This window comes from Polyodon spathula, chromosome 3 (genome assembly GCF_017654505.1).
Source record: "Polyodon spathula isolate WHYD16114869_AA chromosome 3, ASM1765450v1, whole genome shotgun sequence".
Classification (NCBI taxonomy): domain Eukaryota; kingdom Metazoa; phylum Chordata; class Actinopteri; order Acipenseriformes; family Polyodontidae; genus Polyodon; species Polyodon spathula.
Genome location: NC_054536.1, coordinates 40,175,800 through 40,193,612, shown reverse-complemented (window position 1 = coordinate 40,193,612; position 17,813 = coordinate 40,175,800). Strand labels below are relative to the sequence as shown.

Below are 17,813 nucleotides of genomic sequence, written 5' to 3'. Positions count from 1 at the left end.
CATTGATAGGTATTCCTGACAACATGCTGCCACCCAGCCAGGGAACATTTTTGCAACTGAGTTTATGGATAGTGATTTGGTCATGTTCATGCTGGTTCTGGCTTGTGGAATAAGGATTAGGCACCAATAAATAACGAGTTTGTATTGTGTTTATAGGGCACCGTTACAATTAATATTTTTAAAAAATCTGTAGAGTTGATTCACAGAAGTATCGAAGGTTACAATAGGATATATTTAAATGTTAGTATGTTTCCAATTGGCAACCAAGACTCTGGTCACTTACATTTCAAGTAATTGTGTAGAAGCCATGGTCTAATCTCCTGTCAGTTAGGACAGGTGAACACTCTAATCCTCTGTGGAATTCAGGGCAATATTGTGCAAAAGACATTACATATTGAAGTATGACTGACCACTAAGAGCTGGAACCTCAGGAGGAACCTAAACTCCTTTCAGTGGCCTGCCTTAATGATGTCTCTATGTCAGAGATTAAAGAATTAGCTGCCTTTTTTAAACTGAGACAGGAGAAAGATTCCACAAAACCATCTAATGTGCTTATCCTCCAAAATCTCTTTACTTCCTCCCGAGTCTAATATCTATTGTTAAGAGGAGTCATCAAACAATTTAGCTGAATAATTGGCTTTTGCTTTAAGTTATGTGCCCTGAAGCTGCTATTTTGTGAGCTATGTTAACAAATGCTGCCTTTCCAACACAGTACAAAAGAACACCAGCTCTGGAATCCAGGCTCTGGCTCACACACTTTTTTCTTGCTACACATTATTTAATAACATGGTATACTCTGTTATCTTTTCAGCCTAGGCAATGAGGCGGGAGTGAATACTTTGGGCAGCCTACAGAGGATAGGTCTTTTATTTTCTACGGTCTTTGTGAAACCAGCCACTCAGTCTATTAGCTTGAGTTAAAACAAAAAAAAGCATACTTACTCAAACACAGTATGATACGCTAAACTAATGAGACACAGGAATAGACAAACATATGTACAGTGGCAAAGATACTCAAGAATAACCAGATTGAAAATCAAAAAGTTCTCTGGTAACTTTGTGCTTTTAGCCTCTGGGTGGCAGTATAGTCTAGTATAAGGGCCACTTCTAAAAAGCATGCAGTTTGTTGTTGTTCCTGACCTGTTGCTGTAATGATCACCTTACATGTCTGCACTTAATTATGCGTTTACAAAAATTACACATTTTATTACCCTAAACAAATGATAATGTCATATGTTGACAAGAAGGGTATGAAAGATGTTATTTCTCCCGTATTATAGTTACATCTATTTTTTCCTGAAGATTGTTTTCTTTTTGTTAGGCTAAGTTCTACAAATATGCACATACACTTTGCTTTTTGTCCAGGTAACAAGGTAGCAATAGCAGGGCTCTACGTTTAGATTTTTAACTACTGGCCCATCGAGCCACTGTGCTTGTGTGTTTACTGCCCTGGATGCAATTTTATCAGGCCCAATATATTTATTTATTTTTTCATGATGGTTTTTATTTTCAGTATGTTTCTAACAGTGTATGGTAACCAAAGAGAGCCCATGTCTCAAAAGAAAGTGGCTAAACAAAGCATTTCAATATGTGTTACTTCAGCCACTTAACATGTACATAGGAAGTGCTAAAAGAAGTACAGAAATCCGAACTTGGGTAACATTGAAATTAGAAAGGTAATTTAACGTTATGATGAATATAAAGACACACTAAATGTTAAGCACAACAACGCAGTAACTATAAGAAAATGCAAGATACTTGGAGTTGGAAAGGAATTATTTAACTCTGGACTGTAGAACATCTACTGTTGATTTTCTGTGAACGGATGGAGTAACGGCAACATTTACACTGACCATTAAAAGTACAACCAAGGATCCTTGTTTTGAATTATTGATAGGTTATTGAATAAACAAAGTGACTTGACTTAGATTCATCTGATGTCAGTATTTGATGGCTAGTTGTAATTAGTAATGTTATACTATTGTAATGTTGGAATGTATTTTCTATTTTAGATTATATTAGATTTCTAGATTATATTATAAATATTATTTGTTAGAATTAAACAGATGTAGAATATTTAGGTTGCTATATGACAGGTGTTATTTTATTCTGAATACACTACAGCAAAAATTATTATTTGGTGGTTTGCACAATATTATGCTACTGTTGCTTTAATTGGAAGAGAGCGCTGTGACATTGCTGCTCATTGAGTTAAGTGTATTTTAATTCAATCAAAGAAAAAAAAAACTTGTGCCTAAGGAAATAAGGTACACAGTGAAGAAATCTCATCTTGGACATTGTTTGAACACTTTGTGGACCCGGCTAAACTTTACTGGCTTACACTATTATGCTGTCTGCTTGTGCACACGCATTTGCCTTTTATTCTTGGGAGTGTAAGGGACCAGAGTTCGGGTAATCGAATACACAAAAAGGTTGCACTGTGTATTCAAATAGGAAACTATTCAAAATTCCCATCCCTAATCCTAATAATAAACACTATTAAAACAATATTCATAATACTAAATAATAATAATCATATTTATACCGTTGTCGCTTGTGTAGCCTCTCCCAAGTCAGCGCCAATCTTTCTGAGCGATACCAATGAGTCCTGGAAATAATCTGAATATCATTTTTGACCTCAACATATCGGAACCCAAATCAAAAAGTTAAGACAATTTGATTGCGTATCTGGGTATCCATGGGGACATCCTACTGTGAGACTGGATATGACGTAAATGAAATGTTGAATTCACAACAAATAAAGCTGCTGTTTTATCTGCCAGTCTAGGAAACTGAGGCCAAACAAGGCAAAACGTTTTTTTCTGTCATAATGAAGCCTCCACTCTAAATGTTCGTCATCATTTTTTTTTTTTTTTTTTTTTCATAATTACATTCTTTATGATTTATTGATTTCAGCGCTTATTGGTTGCTTAGTTGTAGAAAACCCGATTTGTAAAAGATTTGCCGTGGGAACGAGTACCAACACAGCACTTCGGTACGCAGTCTCAGATTCTGACTATATAACAAATATGACGCGCGGCGGGAAAGTTAGGATTAGTTCATAGTTATATTTTTAAAATGGTTTGTAAATTAATTTTCAGCTTTTTGACACACTGGCCCGTTTTCCTGGATTCATGAAACGGAAGCCTTATGCACTATATATATTATACTAGTTAAATATAACAGGCCCAGACGCTACCGGTCAACCTGCGCTCTCTACCGGCCCCAGGCCACCGGGCCATGGTTAATGTCGAACCCTGAACAGAAACTCAAACATTAATAATAAAAACCACCGTACTGCTGAGCCGTAATCTAGTGATGTTATTTAACATTGGTCACTTGCTAAACGTAAACTTGGTTGTTGTGAATTCTTCATGTAATGTCACAAACTATCTCAATAGAACCAGTAATCAATATCCTACCCCTATGTGTGAAATGGAAACCATCTAATTGTTTGCAGTGCCTGACCCATTTTGCAGATCCAAGGTTTAAAATGAACCACTCTATGCATTGGAATTTGAGATTTCTGTTCAGCCTTCTGCTTGCAACTCATGAGCTCATCCAATTAGGAATACCATGATTATGATTTCCCCAACCTGAAAACAAATTAAACCGCCATTTTCATAAAAGTCCAATCTGAACAATACTGGCAAAAGGTAAAACCGAACTGAAACCAAAATGTTTGTACAATAAAAAAAAAGATTGGCAGTCTAAGCACTAAATCCATTGCGTTTTCAGACCCTCAAAACATTTTTGTGCATGTGAACAATTCATATTAATATCCCTTAATAATTTTAATATGGTAACATAAATCAAAAGTTATGACAAGGCTTACCTGATTGCCCTTAGTAGGAATAATCATGGCTTCATATGTGTGTTCAAGGTTGTTTTCTCTGTAGGTTTCTAAAGCAGTTTGCTAATGAAAGCCATGGCCTAAGACCTGGAACAGACAGGCACGATGCGGCACCGCTGGATATTTTAAACTTCTAAATGATATTGAAAAAGTCTACCGGAAACTAAAATATTAGTACAGTATTTCATGTTAGATTTCGACATATTGATTGAAATGAAGTGTAAGGTCTTTTTCCGTTGAGTCATGTGTATTGTTATGTTATCAGCAGGGTGGAACAAATCACTTTGTATGCTGGTAGCCACTTGGCCTCTAGCTTTCAAAACCTGGTGGCCAAGTGAACTTTAATGGTGGCCAACATTTTCAAACAGGGACAATATGAGGAGGCATGTATATGTTGCACACATTGCTTTTGCATGCTTTGTTTTCATGAAATGGGTGTTTTTTATTATCTTTACATTGTGTGTGTGTGTGTGGGGGGGGGGGGGGGGGGGGGGGGGGGGGGGGGGTGACTATATACAATCGATGTGCCAGAGAAATAACTCCAGAAAATTCCAGAAAACTATATACATTAAATGCCAGGGAACTATGTACAATAAATGCCAGATAACAATATAAAACAAATGCCAGGGAACTCTTTACATTAAATGCCAGGTAACTATTTTCTGTGTGCATAAAATGCCAGTGAGTGAAGTATATAGATACAATGCCAGGAAACTACATATACTTAAAATGGAAGGAAATAGAACTATATTAATCAAATGCCAGGGAAGACAACTACATAAAAAATCCAGGGAAGTGAACACATTTCTTTATTTTCAATTACTGGCTAAAATACTAACACTCTGTTCGCTCCTCCTCTTCTTCAGTTACATTCTCATTTTCATGGAGATGGCCAGATGTGGATTTTCCAAATCCAACCAGATTTGACTATTGCTTAAGATGTGTAGTTATTTTAAACCCCTAGTCTGTGCCGTAAGGCAACACAGACACTACAACACTTTCGTCCCTTGTTGTTGGCGTGATGGGGAATCTACTTGCTTTTAAACTTTTTTAGTTTTTTAATTTTCTTTAATTTGGCAGCAATAGCCGTCTCTTCCGAACTGCAGACAATGCAGAATGAATTCATAATGATAATTTCCGCTGTTCTACCCTAACTTGACTGGCTGGTGCATGTTACTATGGAAACAAGAAAAGAGGTCTGGTTCCACGAAAGGATTGGCTGTGAGATCAACAGGCCGGTGCAGATTCTGACAGTGGAGCAGGAAGCCTTTATTAAAGAACTGGAGTTCTGTTGTATATCCTGTGAATGCTTAGCCATCAATGTGGCAACTTTATGGTAAAATCTACTGGCCATATTAAAATTGAAGGTCGCATTTGGCGACTAGACAACCTGACTTGAACCTGGTTGACAGGCTATGAAAAACCAACATACTAAACCAAAACTCTTAGACCATTATCTTGGTATTAAATTAGGGTTTGGTGCAACCATTAAATTGATCTAAATTAAACGCTATTCCAACGTACCAAACACTTAAACCAATTAGGATGTTATTCCACTTATGTTATTCTACTTATGTTATCCCACTCATGTTATCCCATTTAACTGAGAGAACAAGTATTTTTAATCGAGCTGGGTTATAACAGGTCTAAAATAAACCACTAAAAGGGTCTTGTTAAACCAATTGTCTCACATAAGTGGAATAACATGCTTACGGGGACTATTTTCAAATGTGCCTTTGCTTGCATTCCAATCCAGTGGTGTGCTGCTGAAATTCAGGACTGAGCTGTGCTTCTGTAGTTCAAACAATACTGCCACAATATGTGTTTTATACAACATGTTTACAACTTTAAAATGTCTGAATTTCAAATTTCTATTGTTTTGATTTGGACCCCGATTTCCTAGAGAACAAATTTAGTCAAGAAATGCCAGGTATCTACCTGCCTGGGTGTGACTTATCTGAACAGCCTGTAGCCCTTCATTAACATCAGTAATCATAGAAAACAACAGAGTGGCCTCAAGGTTCTATCTGAAAAGACGGTTGCAATGACCCCATAAACAGGGTTGGAAATTAATCTGTGTCGAAGTTAAGATACGAAAGTTAAGCTCCGCCAGGTAAAATAAAGAATTTAATATAAAAAAAATGTACAAATGTATTAGTATTTATTTAAGAAATATGCTTTTCTATAAACATAATATTGTATTATCGTTCGCAGTATCCTTTTATATTCACATTAGAAGGATGTCCTTATATAAACTGGGACACCCTCCTGCGAAGAATAAAGCCTGCAGACCTCGAATGATCATTCAGTATCTTCATTTATGTATGATTCAAGCCTGTCCAAACCCTTGGCTATCTTTATGTAGACAGACAACAAAGATGCACTGCACCAATAGTGCTGAGTTCCGTGGTAGTTTTGTAATATGGACTAACCAACAATTACCAAAGGTGTCAGAATGTGACAAGCTAGTTATGCCACTGTGTCACATATTGCAAACATATTTAAGCAGTTGTATCCCTGTGTGTTATTCACCTCCTGTTCAGTTGCTCCATTTGATGTACAGAACTTGACCGTCGGATCCCATCTTGCGTGGCTGCTGTTGTGGGCTGTTTCCAGGTGGTGGTTCGGTTTATATGATCCACGTAAAACACTCTTCCATGGCTGTCAATCCTCGCTTCCCAATCTGAAAACAGAAAAACAAATACGTGAACAAATGACATATGAATTGGATCAGAAACCTGACATATAATTTATTCAACAGATAAGGAGTACAAACAATATTAACATATTGTTCGCATTTCTGGAGATTTTTGCTAACACTCGAAGATATCAAAATATGCATCACAAAATATTGATGACTGGATTCAACAGTAATGTCAATTTAAAACAGCACAACTCAGAAATGTTAAAAGTGATTGGGTAGAAAGCCCAGATTTTTCTTGCCTTACACTGTGATCATTTCTGAGTTCTGTTGTTTTAAATTTAGACTGCAATTCCTTTTCTGCCTCTCAACAGCTGGTAACCATGGAAACTAGGTCTCAGGCATAAGAGACCAGATAACTTCTTCAAATTAACAGAACGTGAGAATATTCATTATTTACAAATTCAGAGGCCTGCATGCAAATCCTCAAAGACAACAGCGTTTGTGGAGGGCAACATTGAAAAGAAATAATATGTGTCAGTTTTAAATTGTAAATGTTATACTTGGTTATACAGCATGTAAATCAGGGCAGGAAACAAGTAAAAAAGTCTAAAAGCAGATTTGTTTCTGATGTTTGTTCTTACCGATCTCCGATCAAATTGGGGAATGGCATATAGGTGAACGAATGTAATACTGCCCCCAAATGAATGAATGATATCATAATTCATTATAAGAAGAGCATTATGAATATAAATTTGGCAAACAGCAAAGCTTTCAGTTTTCTCCAGCCTGGTTTAGGCAGAATGGTCAAACACAGCACCATTAATTGGCAGGCTTGAACAAAGGAGAGAGCTCACACCCAGTGAAGAAAACTGTAAAATAGGCACTTGTTTCAAATTTAGTGACAATGGTCTCGTTTCTGTTCAGAGACTGGACAATCTACAACTATGGCCAAAAGCTTTGCATCACCTAGAATTTTAGAATTGATAAAAAAAAAAAAAAACTATATGAACATAATTTATATCTTCTAATTAACATCATGTAATCAAAGAAACTATAAAATAATATCTCAAAAGTCTACTGGAAGCCATAATAGTAGTACAGTATTTTCATGTTAGATTTCGAGATGTCCATTTTTTTAAGTTTTGTCAGTTTTTCGTTAAGTGTATTGAAAACTACAAAGCGGTATGTAATTCAATATTTTAACGCAACGTTATTCAGCAGGTTTCATTTGACTTTAAGAAGCAAAATGAGAAAAGTCTATTAGGTGATGCAAAACGTTTGGTTTGAAAATTTTTTTATGTTCTACAAGGCGATTTAATTTTATATACAGATTCCTATAAGACCCTTGGTCAAACGGTCTCTACTCATTCTTATAATATCAAACACTTGTAGAAGTATATAAAGCATCTCGTAGTTGTAATGCCGTTGAGTTGTAATGCATGCTAATGCTTAGGTGCTTTAGAAAAATAGAATATTGATAATGAGAAACAAACAAATGTGTTAAACCAGATGTGATTAGCTGAAAGTATTCATCTGCAAGACAGTTATTCTATAACAAACCAATGCATTCTTTTTCTTCATGGTTTGTGCGCCTGTTGACAAGGAGATGATAATGATTCCCAAATGTAAATGGGGCAAAAAGGAAGGCTTACTTGGTGGCAACGGCTCATCAATAGTTGGGTAATGGTGAGGATCAGGCCGCAAAGCAGGTAGTTGGTTGACTGGTGGATGACTGGATGGCAAGGGACAATTGCCTACAAAGAAAAAAAAAAAATTTAGTCAATTTCATGACTAAAATGGGAACTAATGGAATTTAGTTGTTTAACTTTTAAACTGGGAGGGGTAAACCACAAATGTGGTATCTTCGGAATCGTCTGCCAGACTGAATGCCTGGGTTAAAAGAAAAATTAAATTTTTTCCATAAAAGAGGACTGAAAATGATTACAGCTGCTGTGTGGAGCTGAAAGCAGAGAAACATGCACAATTTTTCATGTATGCTGACGTTAGACATTGTCTAGTTTTATAACATGTCTTCCAGGGCCCCGCCCAGACATTGGTTTGCCCCCCCCAAGACTATCTATATGCTCCATTATGTCTTCCATTTTTTGACCCCCCCCCACAGATTATAGTCACATATCAGATGGTTGAAGTTTTCTTCACAAACAAATAAAATATGTTTTTCAAACATCATTATTTTCTAATCTAACCCAGACCCAGAAACAAGTCATGATGGTTGCTATGTAATTGCTCGCTCTCAAAGTCTTCAGGTGTCGGCGGCATTCATTCATTTTTGATTGATAGTTCATCAATGTCCAGTGATTATATTGACAACACAGAATTACATTGCATTCTACTATTTCTATAACAGTAGAATATTATTGACTTCATGATGAGTCAAAGGGAAATGTGTTGATAAAGTGCAGTACACTATCTAGTTGTAAATCACTGCATGTGTTTTCCCATTCAAGATGCTATTTGGAACAGACAATGATCAATGTTGACATAACTTTGCCCCCCTAGAATATTTCTGAAATGATGCCCCTGATGCCTTCCAATCTTTTAGTTTGTTGTTGACTTCAGCATGTAATGGTTTAATTATTTTCTTTTCTTTGAAAAGCAGTTTGAAATCTTGCCCTTTGTTGAAATAAATATATTTATATTTTGTACATTTTAGCCAAGATTGTCACTAACAATTGTGCATTTTATTCATGAATATTGATCATTATTCTGTAGTGTACGTACACGGGATTAATACCAGAAAGAGTATTCTTATTATGTACATTTTTCTTAGGTGGGCTGAGTATCGTATTTACCTCCTTTACAAAACTGATGCAGTCAGTGCATATAGATCACAGCATATTCACTCCATTCAACAACTTACTAGAGGCAACTTACTAAAGGGCAAAAAAGTTAATGGACAGTGTTCCTCGTAAAAATATTTCCAAAAATTCAAACCTTCATTATTATAGAAAAATACTAATTTTGCCGTGCTATTTTCCATCAAGAGAGTAGGATGTTTTCAATACTGTTGCAGTTCAAAAGACCTCTAGTTAAGGGGTATAACCAGGGGGTCATTTGCTATGGAGCAGACCCTGTTTTGCCGTTCTCACATAATATAATTTAAACAACAAAAAAAGCATGCTGCCACATTGCACTAGTTTTAGAACGGTGCCGGAATGCATAGCTGCTCTATAAACTCATTGTTGACTTTTTCACAGTGCTATTTAAGGTGGTACACTACATTATTAGATTCATTCTGATTGAAATGTACTGTTTTAAAATGTTTCATTGCTTAACATGCATTTATACAGAAATAAATTACTAGGCAATGTTATAGGCCCATATATGAAAATCAATGGATTTATTTTTGTAACATATTCTTGCCGTATGCAACGGTTGGTATTAGTTCTGCCAATGAAAGGTTATTTTTCGCTATTTGTTTAAAGCAGCAGTCATTACAGTATATAATTGTGAACTGTGTAACTGAGATAACAGAAGCTGGCAGCAGAGCAATCTGGTTAGTGTTAAAGCCTTTACCCACTTTTAAAACACAAAAGTTTCAGTGAAAACGGCGACCATAACGTTACACACTTTATTACTACAAAATGAGACCTAGTGGAATGACATTTCCGAGTTTGTTATAAACCATAGCCGTGTTTTAGAAATACTTGCATTGTACATTTTGTATAATTTATTTTAAGAGTAAGAACAATGTTGACTAAACTTTGGGACAGAGGATTTTCAATGTTGACACAACTTTGCCCCGTCAGAATTTTTCTGAAATGACGCCCCTAGTTATAACAGAGGTTTATATTAAATAAGATTAGGTAGGCTGTAGAGGCCCCAGCAATATGATTTGAATTTTTCGTTTTTAACCAATAATAACTGAAAAAATACAACTGTAACATTGTAATCTGTCTGCATCCAGCTGAAATTGATATAACAAAGAATTATTTCTTCACCACATCCGAACCCCAACATTACAGTGTGATAGAAACACGGGCAGTAATGGGGTGTAAAATGAAATCCATTACATCTCACAATTCTTGGATTCAAAATGCATCCAGAGTTCTATATAAATGTGGACATCCTCTCTTTAACACAATAAGTTATCCTTTGTATAAGTATGAGTGAAATGTTTGTGCAATTTATTGTAGAAAGTGAAAATTGATGCGTTTCAGTGTTGCTTATTTGTAATTTAAAATTGTAATTGTAATTGTAATTGCCCCTTGCAATTAGGTTTTGTTGATATACAGGCAAATGACAAAAATTTATTATTGCCTCTAAACTGGAGTTAAAGTGTTAAAGAAAATACAGCTATGGCCAAAGGTTTTGCATCATCAAGAATTTTAGGATTGAGGCATAATATGTTAACACTGTTCAACAGGTTTCATTTAATTCTGTAGCATGATGCAAAACCTTTGACCATATCTATATATTTAATACAGTATTTTTGGTTTACACACAAAAAAATACATAACAAAAAAGGAAAGAAGATACATAAGTAATAAGCTTGAACCAGAGTTACCAGAAACTTTACTGCTTCCAGGACCAGTTCTAGTAACAGTACCAGTACCAAACACTTTAGCAAATAGTGCAAAATGACATTTTTACATAGTAACCATGACTGTGTATGTGCACTCTATAAGGAGTTATTAGCCAGTTATGTATGTTGATGATGATGTCATCCAACGTGGCCGCCATGTTTTTTTTTTTTATTGTAGCAACTTCCTTTGAACAACCTTTAAAGATAACCTCACTAGGATCATGTATGGCAATTTTAGGTTCAATTGGACTCGTGATTTCAGAGATGAAGGTTTTTGTAGCCAGTTTTGCATGTTGATGATGTCATCCAACGTGGCCGCCATGTTTTCTATTGTAGCAACTTACCTTTAGCACCCTTTAAAGACAACCACAGTGCAATATATATGTACCATTGGGTTTGTTTCAATTGGACTAGTGGTTTGGGAGAAGATCTTTGTAGTTTGTGATTATGACGTTTGAACCATGAGATGTTGAGTTTTTAAGCAACTCTGGCGGAAAAAATAAAAAAAATAAAATAAATGAAGAAGAAGAAGAAGAAGAAGAAGAAGAAGAATCCATGCAATAACAATATGCTTCCCAGCCTATGGCCTGGAAACCTAATTAATAATAATATTTAATTATCAACCTGAGATCTAGCTATTGCACTTATTTTCTCGTTATTGCTTAGCTACAAAACTAATAGGCAGCCTTCTGTCAAACAAAACAATGAGACAGGCAAGCTAGGCAATACTGTTGTTTCTGAGTGTCAGTGTACTCCCTACATCTTTGCCACAATAGCCACTGTTTTTGTAAGCAGAGCTATATGTCTTTATTCACACTGACAATGTTAAAACATCCATCTTTTTTTTATATAAGAATCTGAATTTAAAAAGTGACAAAGAAAAAGAAGTCGAGCTGCTGAAGCTGACGAGTGCCACTTTCAACCCAGAAAACATGCAGCAGAAATCTCTTGGGGAAATGACACAATTACCACGGCCCAGCCTCTCTGTTTGTTAATTTAACCCCAAAAAACATATTATTTTGCTCATTGGTTGATAATTCCAAAACACAACTGAACAAATGTAAAAAAGACTTGACAGTGGGACATAGAATAAATGATACAGTGTACAGAACACAAAGATGGTTTCAGATCACACTGAGAACTCAGGATTTAAGTAATCATTTTCTGATGTTTCTGACATCTGTGAGGACATCTTACACCACATTCATTTAAGGACATCGACAGTTTAGCTTTTAACCCTTTGCCATTATCCAGAGCTTGGAACCCATTCTGAAAATATTTGTTCTGTTTCTTCCCTAGAAAAATTTCATGTCTGTTAAACACATGCAAAAAACTATAGCTTCATTAACAACACAACGAATAATATTTATTTAAGTTCCACTTACCGTCCATTCTATTGCTTGGTCCTGCCACTGGAGATTCACCACTTTCAGTGTTACTCTGTGGACTCCCATCTTGGGCAGTCTGGTCTGGCCACTGGGTGGTGCTGTCACCTCTCTCCCGATCATTGGGGTCCAGGCTCTGCGCCGAATCAGGAACTGATTCAAAGGCACTGTTCTCTTCTTCTTCGTCGTCTTGCGAGGAAAAGACTGTGCTCTCGGAAATGCGAGCGCTGTCCAATGAAGAGAAACGGGTATGGCTTGAGAAGCGGTTGGCGCCCTCGTAGCCCGAGTTGCTGTAGCAGGAGGTGCTGTAACAAGATGTGCTGTAGCAGGAGGTGCTGTAGCAGGAGGTGTCACACATGTCACAGTCATTCTCCCCTGTTGGCCTCTGACTCGAATCGCTCTCACTCTCCATCCTCGGCTGCGCACTTTCCAACAGCTGGTTCAAATCTGAGAGGCGCTCAATGGACAAGCTGCGGGGTAAAGTCCTTCGTCCACAATTGTCTGAGTCCAAGTTGATGCTGTGGGACTGAGTCTCAGAGGCACTATCTTCTGCTAGATCCGTTAGGTCCTTCTCTTCCATTGGCTTGAGTGTCACATCCTCTGAATCAGGGTTGACAGTGTCCTCCTCATTATCGTCGCTCATTTGGGCCGAGGGCAAGCTGTGAAGTAAATGGTGAATTCGAATGTAGTGAGTGCGCGGTGTTTCGGGTTCCCCGCAGGCAGAGGCTATGACTGTCTCTAGTTCAGAGACGGGTAGCGAGCAAGGTCTGTTTTTCCGTTTTAGAGCTGTCCTCATCCGTAGTGAGCTGCTCTCGTCCTCTTCCTCTTCCTGCTCCAAAGTGCCTCCCATTGGTTCAACTGATGCCCCTTTGTCCTCTCCTGTTGCCTGACTTAGTGTGCTGTCTAAGTGGTCCACATCAGCTGGAGCTTCGAATGGGGTTTCCCCCAATTCTTCTCCCTGAGTATTACCTTCATCTGTTTCATTTTCCACCTGTAAGTTGACACATACATCTTGGTCTTCTGATGCTGTTTGATGGTTTGATTGTGGTTGCTCTCCATTTGGTGTAGGATCCCTAAGAATACCTGTGTATTCTGCTTTTGGTTCACTTTCTTCCTTTTCTTCACTCTGGACTTCACTAACAGCCAGATGGCTGATTTCCTTCTTTGAAGTGGCTGCCTCAGGACTGCTGGAACCTGTATTCAGAGAGGCTCCATCACATCCATTTATCTGCTCTGGCACTGCAGGCTCCATGCTGATGCTATGCGCCACTTGGGGTTCGCAACAAGGATCTGCATCCAAGTCCTCTACCAGATCTTCCTGGGCAGCTGCTGTTTCAGGTTCAGTACTAACTGAGACCTCTTCATCATCTGTCAAGAGAAAGTAAGTATATTATTTACTGCTTGTTATAACTGGGCAAAGAGAAAAGAAAAAACTGTAATGAGTCATTAGAAACATCTCAAAGCACTGCTGCATAATGTGTAGGAGTACGTCCATCAGCTTATTACTCAGAAAAATCAATGATTAATGTTTATTTTTAGTTTTTGTTTCTTCTTTCCATCCTTTTTTCCTTCAAATTATGTTTCTATTGCTCTATCTAGACCAGTGGTCCTCAAATCCTTGATCTTACTTGGCACGCTGACTATTGCATAGCTTCTTATTTTAAAAACTGCCTTCCTGCGACATGTGCAGAATATGTATATATATTAAGAGTTTTAGTGGGAGTTATTCTTGGCTCACTCTGATAAGGCCAAGTCTCAGGCAGTAATTGTGCGCGCTGCGCTTATTCTTTAAATAATTTACATAAAATATTCAATGCAAATATTTTTAAATAGCATGTTTACACAGATAACCATGAATAAACTAAAATAAAAGAGGATAGATAGCATCTCGCTTTGTTTCAATTTGGCAAATTTGTCTACACTACTCTAAATCTACTACGGCGTTTCCCTTATCTGGTGAAATAAAAACACATATATAGAGAGAGAGAAAATTAAATTCTAAATACTGAAATGTATTATTTTTCTCAATAACAGCAAAATTTAGTGTTTAGCCGGCATGCTAACACCCCGCCTCTGCTCATGAGTGACTGGAGAGCTGTTAGATATTTCACTTTCCCATTGGCTACTCACTCGCCTTCAATTTTCATGCAGAATACAGTGAACAGCCTCTGCTTGCTTATGATTGGACAGCTGCATAAAACTTGGCAGATATTTGACTCTCCTATTGGTTAAACTTGTGCCTGCAACTGAAACAGACACAGTTTATGTCCCACTGTGACAGGAGTGAAAGGAGTCCCTCTTGTAATTTGCCCTCCCGACTACTGGCAGCGCTGTGCAGGAAGGACTGAGACACAGATGAATGGCTGAGTCATGGTTGGGGCAGAAGCCACAGTGGTGGCGGCCCTTAACTTGAGACAAAACCTCATGGTTGAGTCCATTATTGCAATCAGCTGTGCTGCGTTCGACGATTGGCTGAGGTGGGGCAGTGCACTGATTGTAGGGACAGGGCTTGGCACTATTTAGGCTGTGGGGTTCTGCCATTTGGGCTGGCTATCCTGGACTGAGACAGTTGTGCTGTGTGAGCTCTGTGAGTTTTGTTCTTTTGTTTGGTTTGTTTGTTTTGTTTATATTCAGACTGAGGATTCCCAGAACGGCTGCCTGTGAGTCCGGACTTTCCCCTGAGATCCTTGGGAGCTGCAGGAATTACTTGTCCTGGTTTTTTTTTTTAAGAGGGAGCCCGAGCCAACTACTGTGGGATGTGGATTACTGAAAACCCTGTGACAGTGTTTATCTTCTGTTTGGACTGTTTTGTTTTTCATTTTAAGCCTCTGCTTACCATAGCTGGTAAAAGAGGCAGTTTCTTTTGGCTGCAATTGTGTTAGAAACCTCAGCTCGGGACTTGTTTTTTTTGTGGGAGTTATAGATAAAAATCCAACCACAACTACACGTTTCCTGTGTCACATCACTTCCTCCCATAACCCACCACACCCATCCATTGGGCTACTGCAGAGAAAATGCAGATATTCAATTGGTTAATCGTATCGCAGCGGTCCTTCAGGAAAAAAAAAATATATATGTAGAGTACATGCAAGCACAGCATAAGTGAGCAGCACTGTCAACAGACTGCTGTGACACTTTGTTGGAAAACGTGTTTAAAGCTTTATTTATTTTCCCACACTACGACCCGCCAGAAATGTGTTCATGACCCATAATTTAAGAACAGGTGCCACTGGCACGATGGCCTGGCTTCACAGGCACGAATTTGCCCGCTGGCACCACTTTGAGGACCACTGATCTAGACTATACTGCATAAATATAACCCTGCCAGAACCTTGCATTTGATTTCTAATTTTCAGTTTCCTAGTTAACATCCTGAAAACTTTATACACTTACAACTTGAAAGTCTGTGTCAAAGCTCTTTTCAAAATAGCCGCTCTAGTGCACTGACAGTGTAAGGATTATTGCCCACATTGTCAAACAGGTAACACAGCAATAACGGTCCATGACGTGGTACGGAACAGAAAAGCCTGAGCTCTTGTTATGTTTTTTCTCTTCTTGCAGTGATTAAGAGGACAGAACTCAAATGCCAGTGCACTAGAGCAGCCATTTTGAAAAGGGCTTTGAAGCAGACTTTATATTTATAAGACTGTTAACAATGAAAATAAAAATTACAGGTACATTATTTAAACAGTTGTAGCAACACATGGGGACGTGTGTAACGCTATATTTCTCTGAATCAGCTACTCACTCAAAGTACTTATTTAGCATTTATTTAATCAACCATGTTTCCATCTGCCATCCCTTTTATTTCAGAAAAAACGTCTGTTATTAAAAGCATTACTGTATATGAAGAGTCCAGAGGTACGTTAGACACACAGTTCATCCAAAGTAATACTTCTCTCTTGGTAATTCAATGGAAACTTGACTAAAGAGTGAGACTAACGCTGAAACCTAGTCATGTGGAACGGAAACACAATTTTGGAATAAAAGGATACATCTGATTTGATTGTTTGCACCTTTTCTTATGAAACCTACAGTACATCACTACGCTTTCAATAAGAAACTGGAAAAGCTTAATCTCAGTCAAAAACATTCTTTCAGATGGGTTCAGATTAATCCTTAACAAAGTCACTAAAACATATTTTTAAAAATAACCTAAATCCAGTAACTGAATCTGACACGGCCTGATTTTATATAGTTGATTGAATGTTGAAATAAGAAGCACCTTGATGAATGGAAGATGTTATCTCGAATCTGAACTGCAGCTGCCCACTGACATGATCTGTTGGCAGCCTCCTGCCCAGGGTGTAGCTCAAGACCCTGTCCCTGTAAAAGAGAATATCAATGTGATATCACTCAAGAATCACTGTTTATGAAATCAGCGCTAATGAAAGGTACAGTAAACGGTTAATAACACTGATGCTGCCAACTTCTGCCAGCACACTTCAAAAAGAATCCCCAGTGCAAGTCTGATTTGTTTAATGAGACTAATGTATTTGTACTGCAAAAACAAGTATGCTATCAATTCACATTTGCTGTCATGGATGTACAGAAATCACAAAAATCATGAGGTACATATAGTCTGAAACATGACTGCATTGTAAACCCTGTCACAGACTTCTACTATACTGGTTATATAATACACTTATCTATACGTTTTCTGCACTGTTACTGTGTGTATCCTATTAATATGTATGTGTTCTATAATTTACAGGTGTGGTAGGGTGGAAGCCCTGCTGTGTAAATAGGGGTATTTTGAATGTAAGATTGGCAGGGATGGGGTTAATTAACCTGCCAGGACCCACAGGTGGAATGTGGCCATTCCCTATTTAGATAATTGAGCGCAAATTGGTGAATGGCACACTTGTATATAAAGGAAGGAAAAATCCTTTGTGGTGTTGGTGCATGAAGGAGTTTAGAAGGAGTTTGGGGGATGAAGACCAGTGAAGGCTCTACTCAGCCTGGATCACCCAAAGCAGTTATATTGAACTCAAGGTGATTATTGGGTCTTGTCTGAACCTTTTATTTTAGCCCCAGTGCCACTGTATCTTTGTTTTATTTATTATTGGTTGTTAATAAATGTGCACACCAGTGCTTTCACTGCAGCTTTTCCATTCTGAGTATCATCCCTGACTTTCCAAACTTACATTAAAAATACCCGTTTATATCGCCCTGCCACAACAGATTACATTTGGAGAATATTATATAGGCTATAACCACAAGCCGTGACTCATCCTGCGCTCCCAGCGGCAACGTTTTAACTGGATGAGCCACTCCAGACTTCCAACTTGCTCCTCAAGACAACTGTCAGGTTAGTTCAACTGTGATCTGGAACCTTGATACACGCTTATGAGTTTAAAAATCTTTTGCTGGCACAAGGGTGAAG

The 17,813-nt window shown here is 37.8% G+C and overlaps 1 protein-coding gene across 1 annotated transcript in view; it reads right to left on the bottom strand.

Annotated features, from left to right (window-relative positions):
• LOC121313083 (E3 ubiquitin-protein ligase HECW1-like) overlaps positions 1-17,813 on the bottom strand; it is a 140,286-nt gene that overhangs the window by 38,700 nt on the left and 83,773 nt on the right. Inside the window, exons 8-11 of the mRNA XM_041245230.1 lie at positions 16,653-16,753; positions 12,428-13,795; positions 8,149-8,250; positions 6,385-6,535 (exon numbers count right to left, since the gene is read on the bottom strand). Of these exons, the coding sequence (XP_041101164.1) occupies positions 6,385-6,535; positions 8,149-8,250; positions 12,428-13,795; positions 16,653-16,753 (1,722 nt within the window). The remainder of the gene's footprint in view (positions 1-6,384; positions 6,536-8,148; positions 8,251-12,427; positions 13,796-16,652; positions 16,754-17,813) is intronic.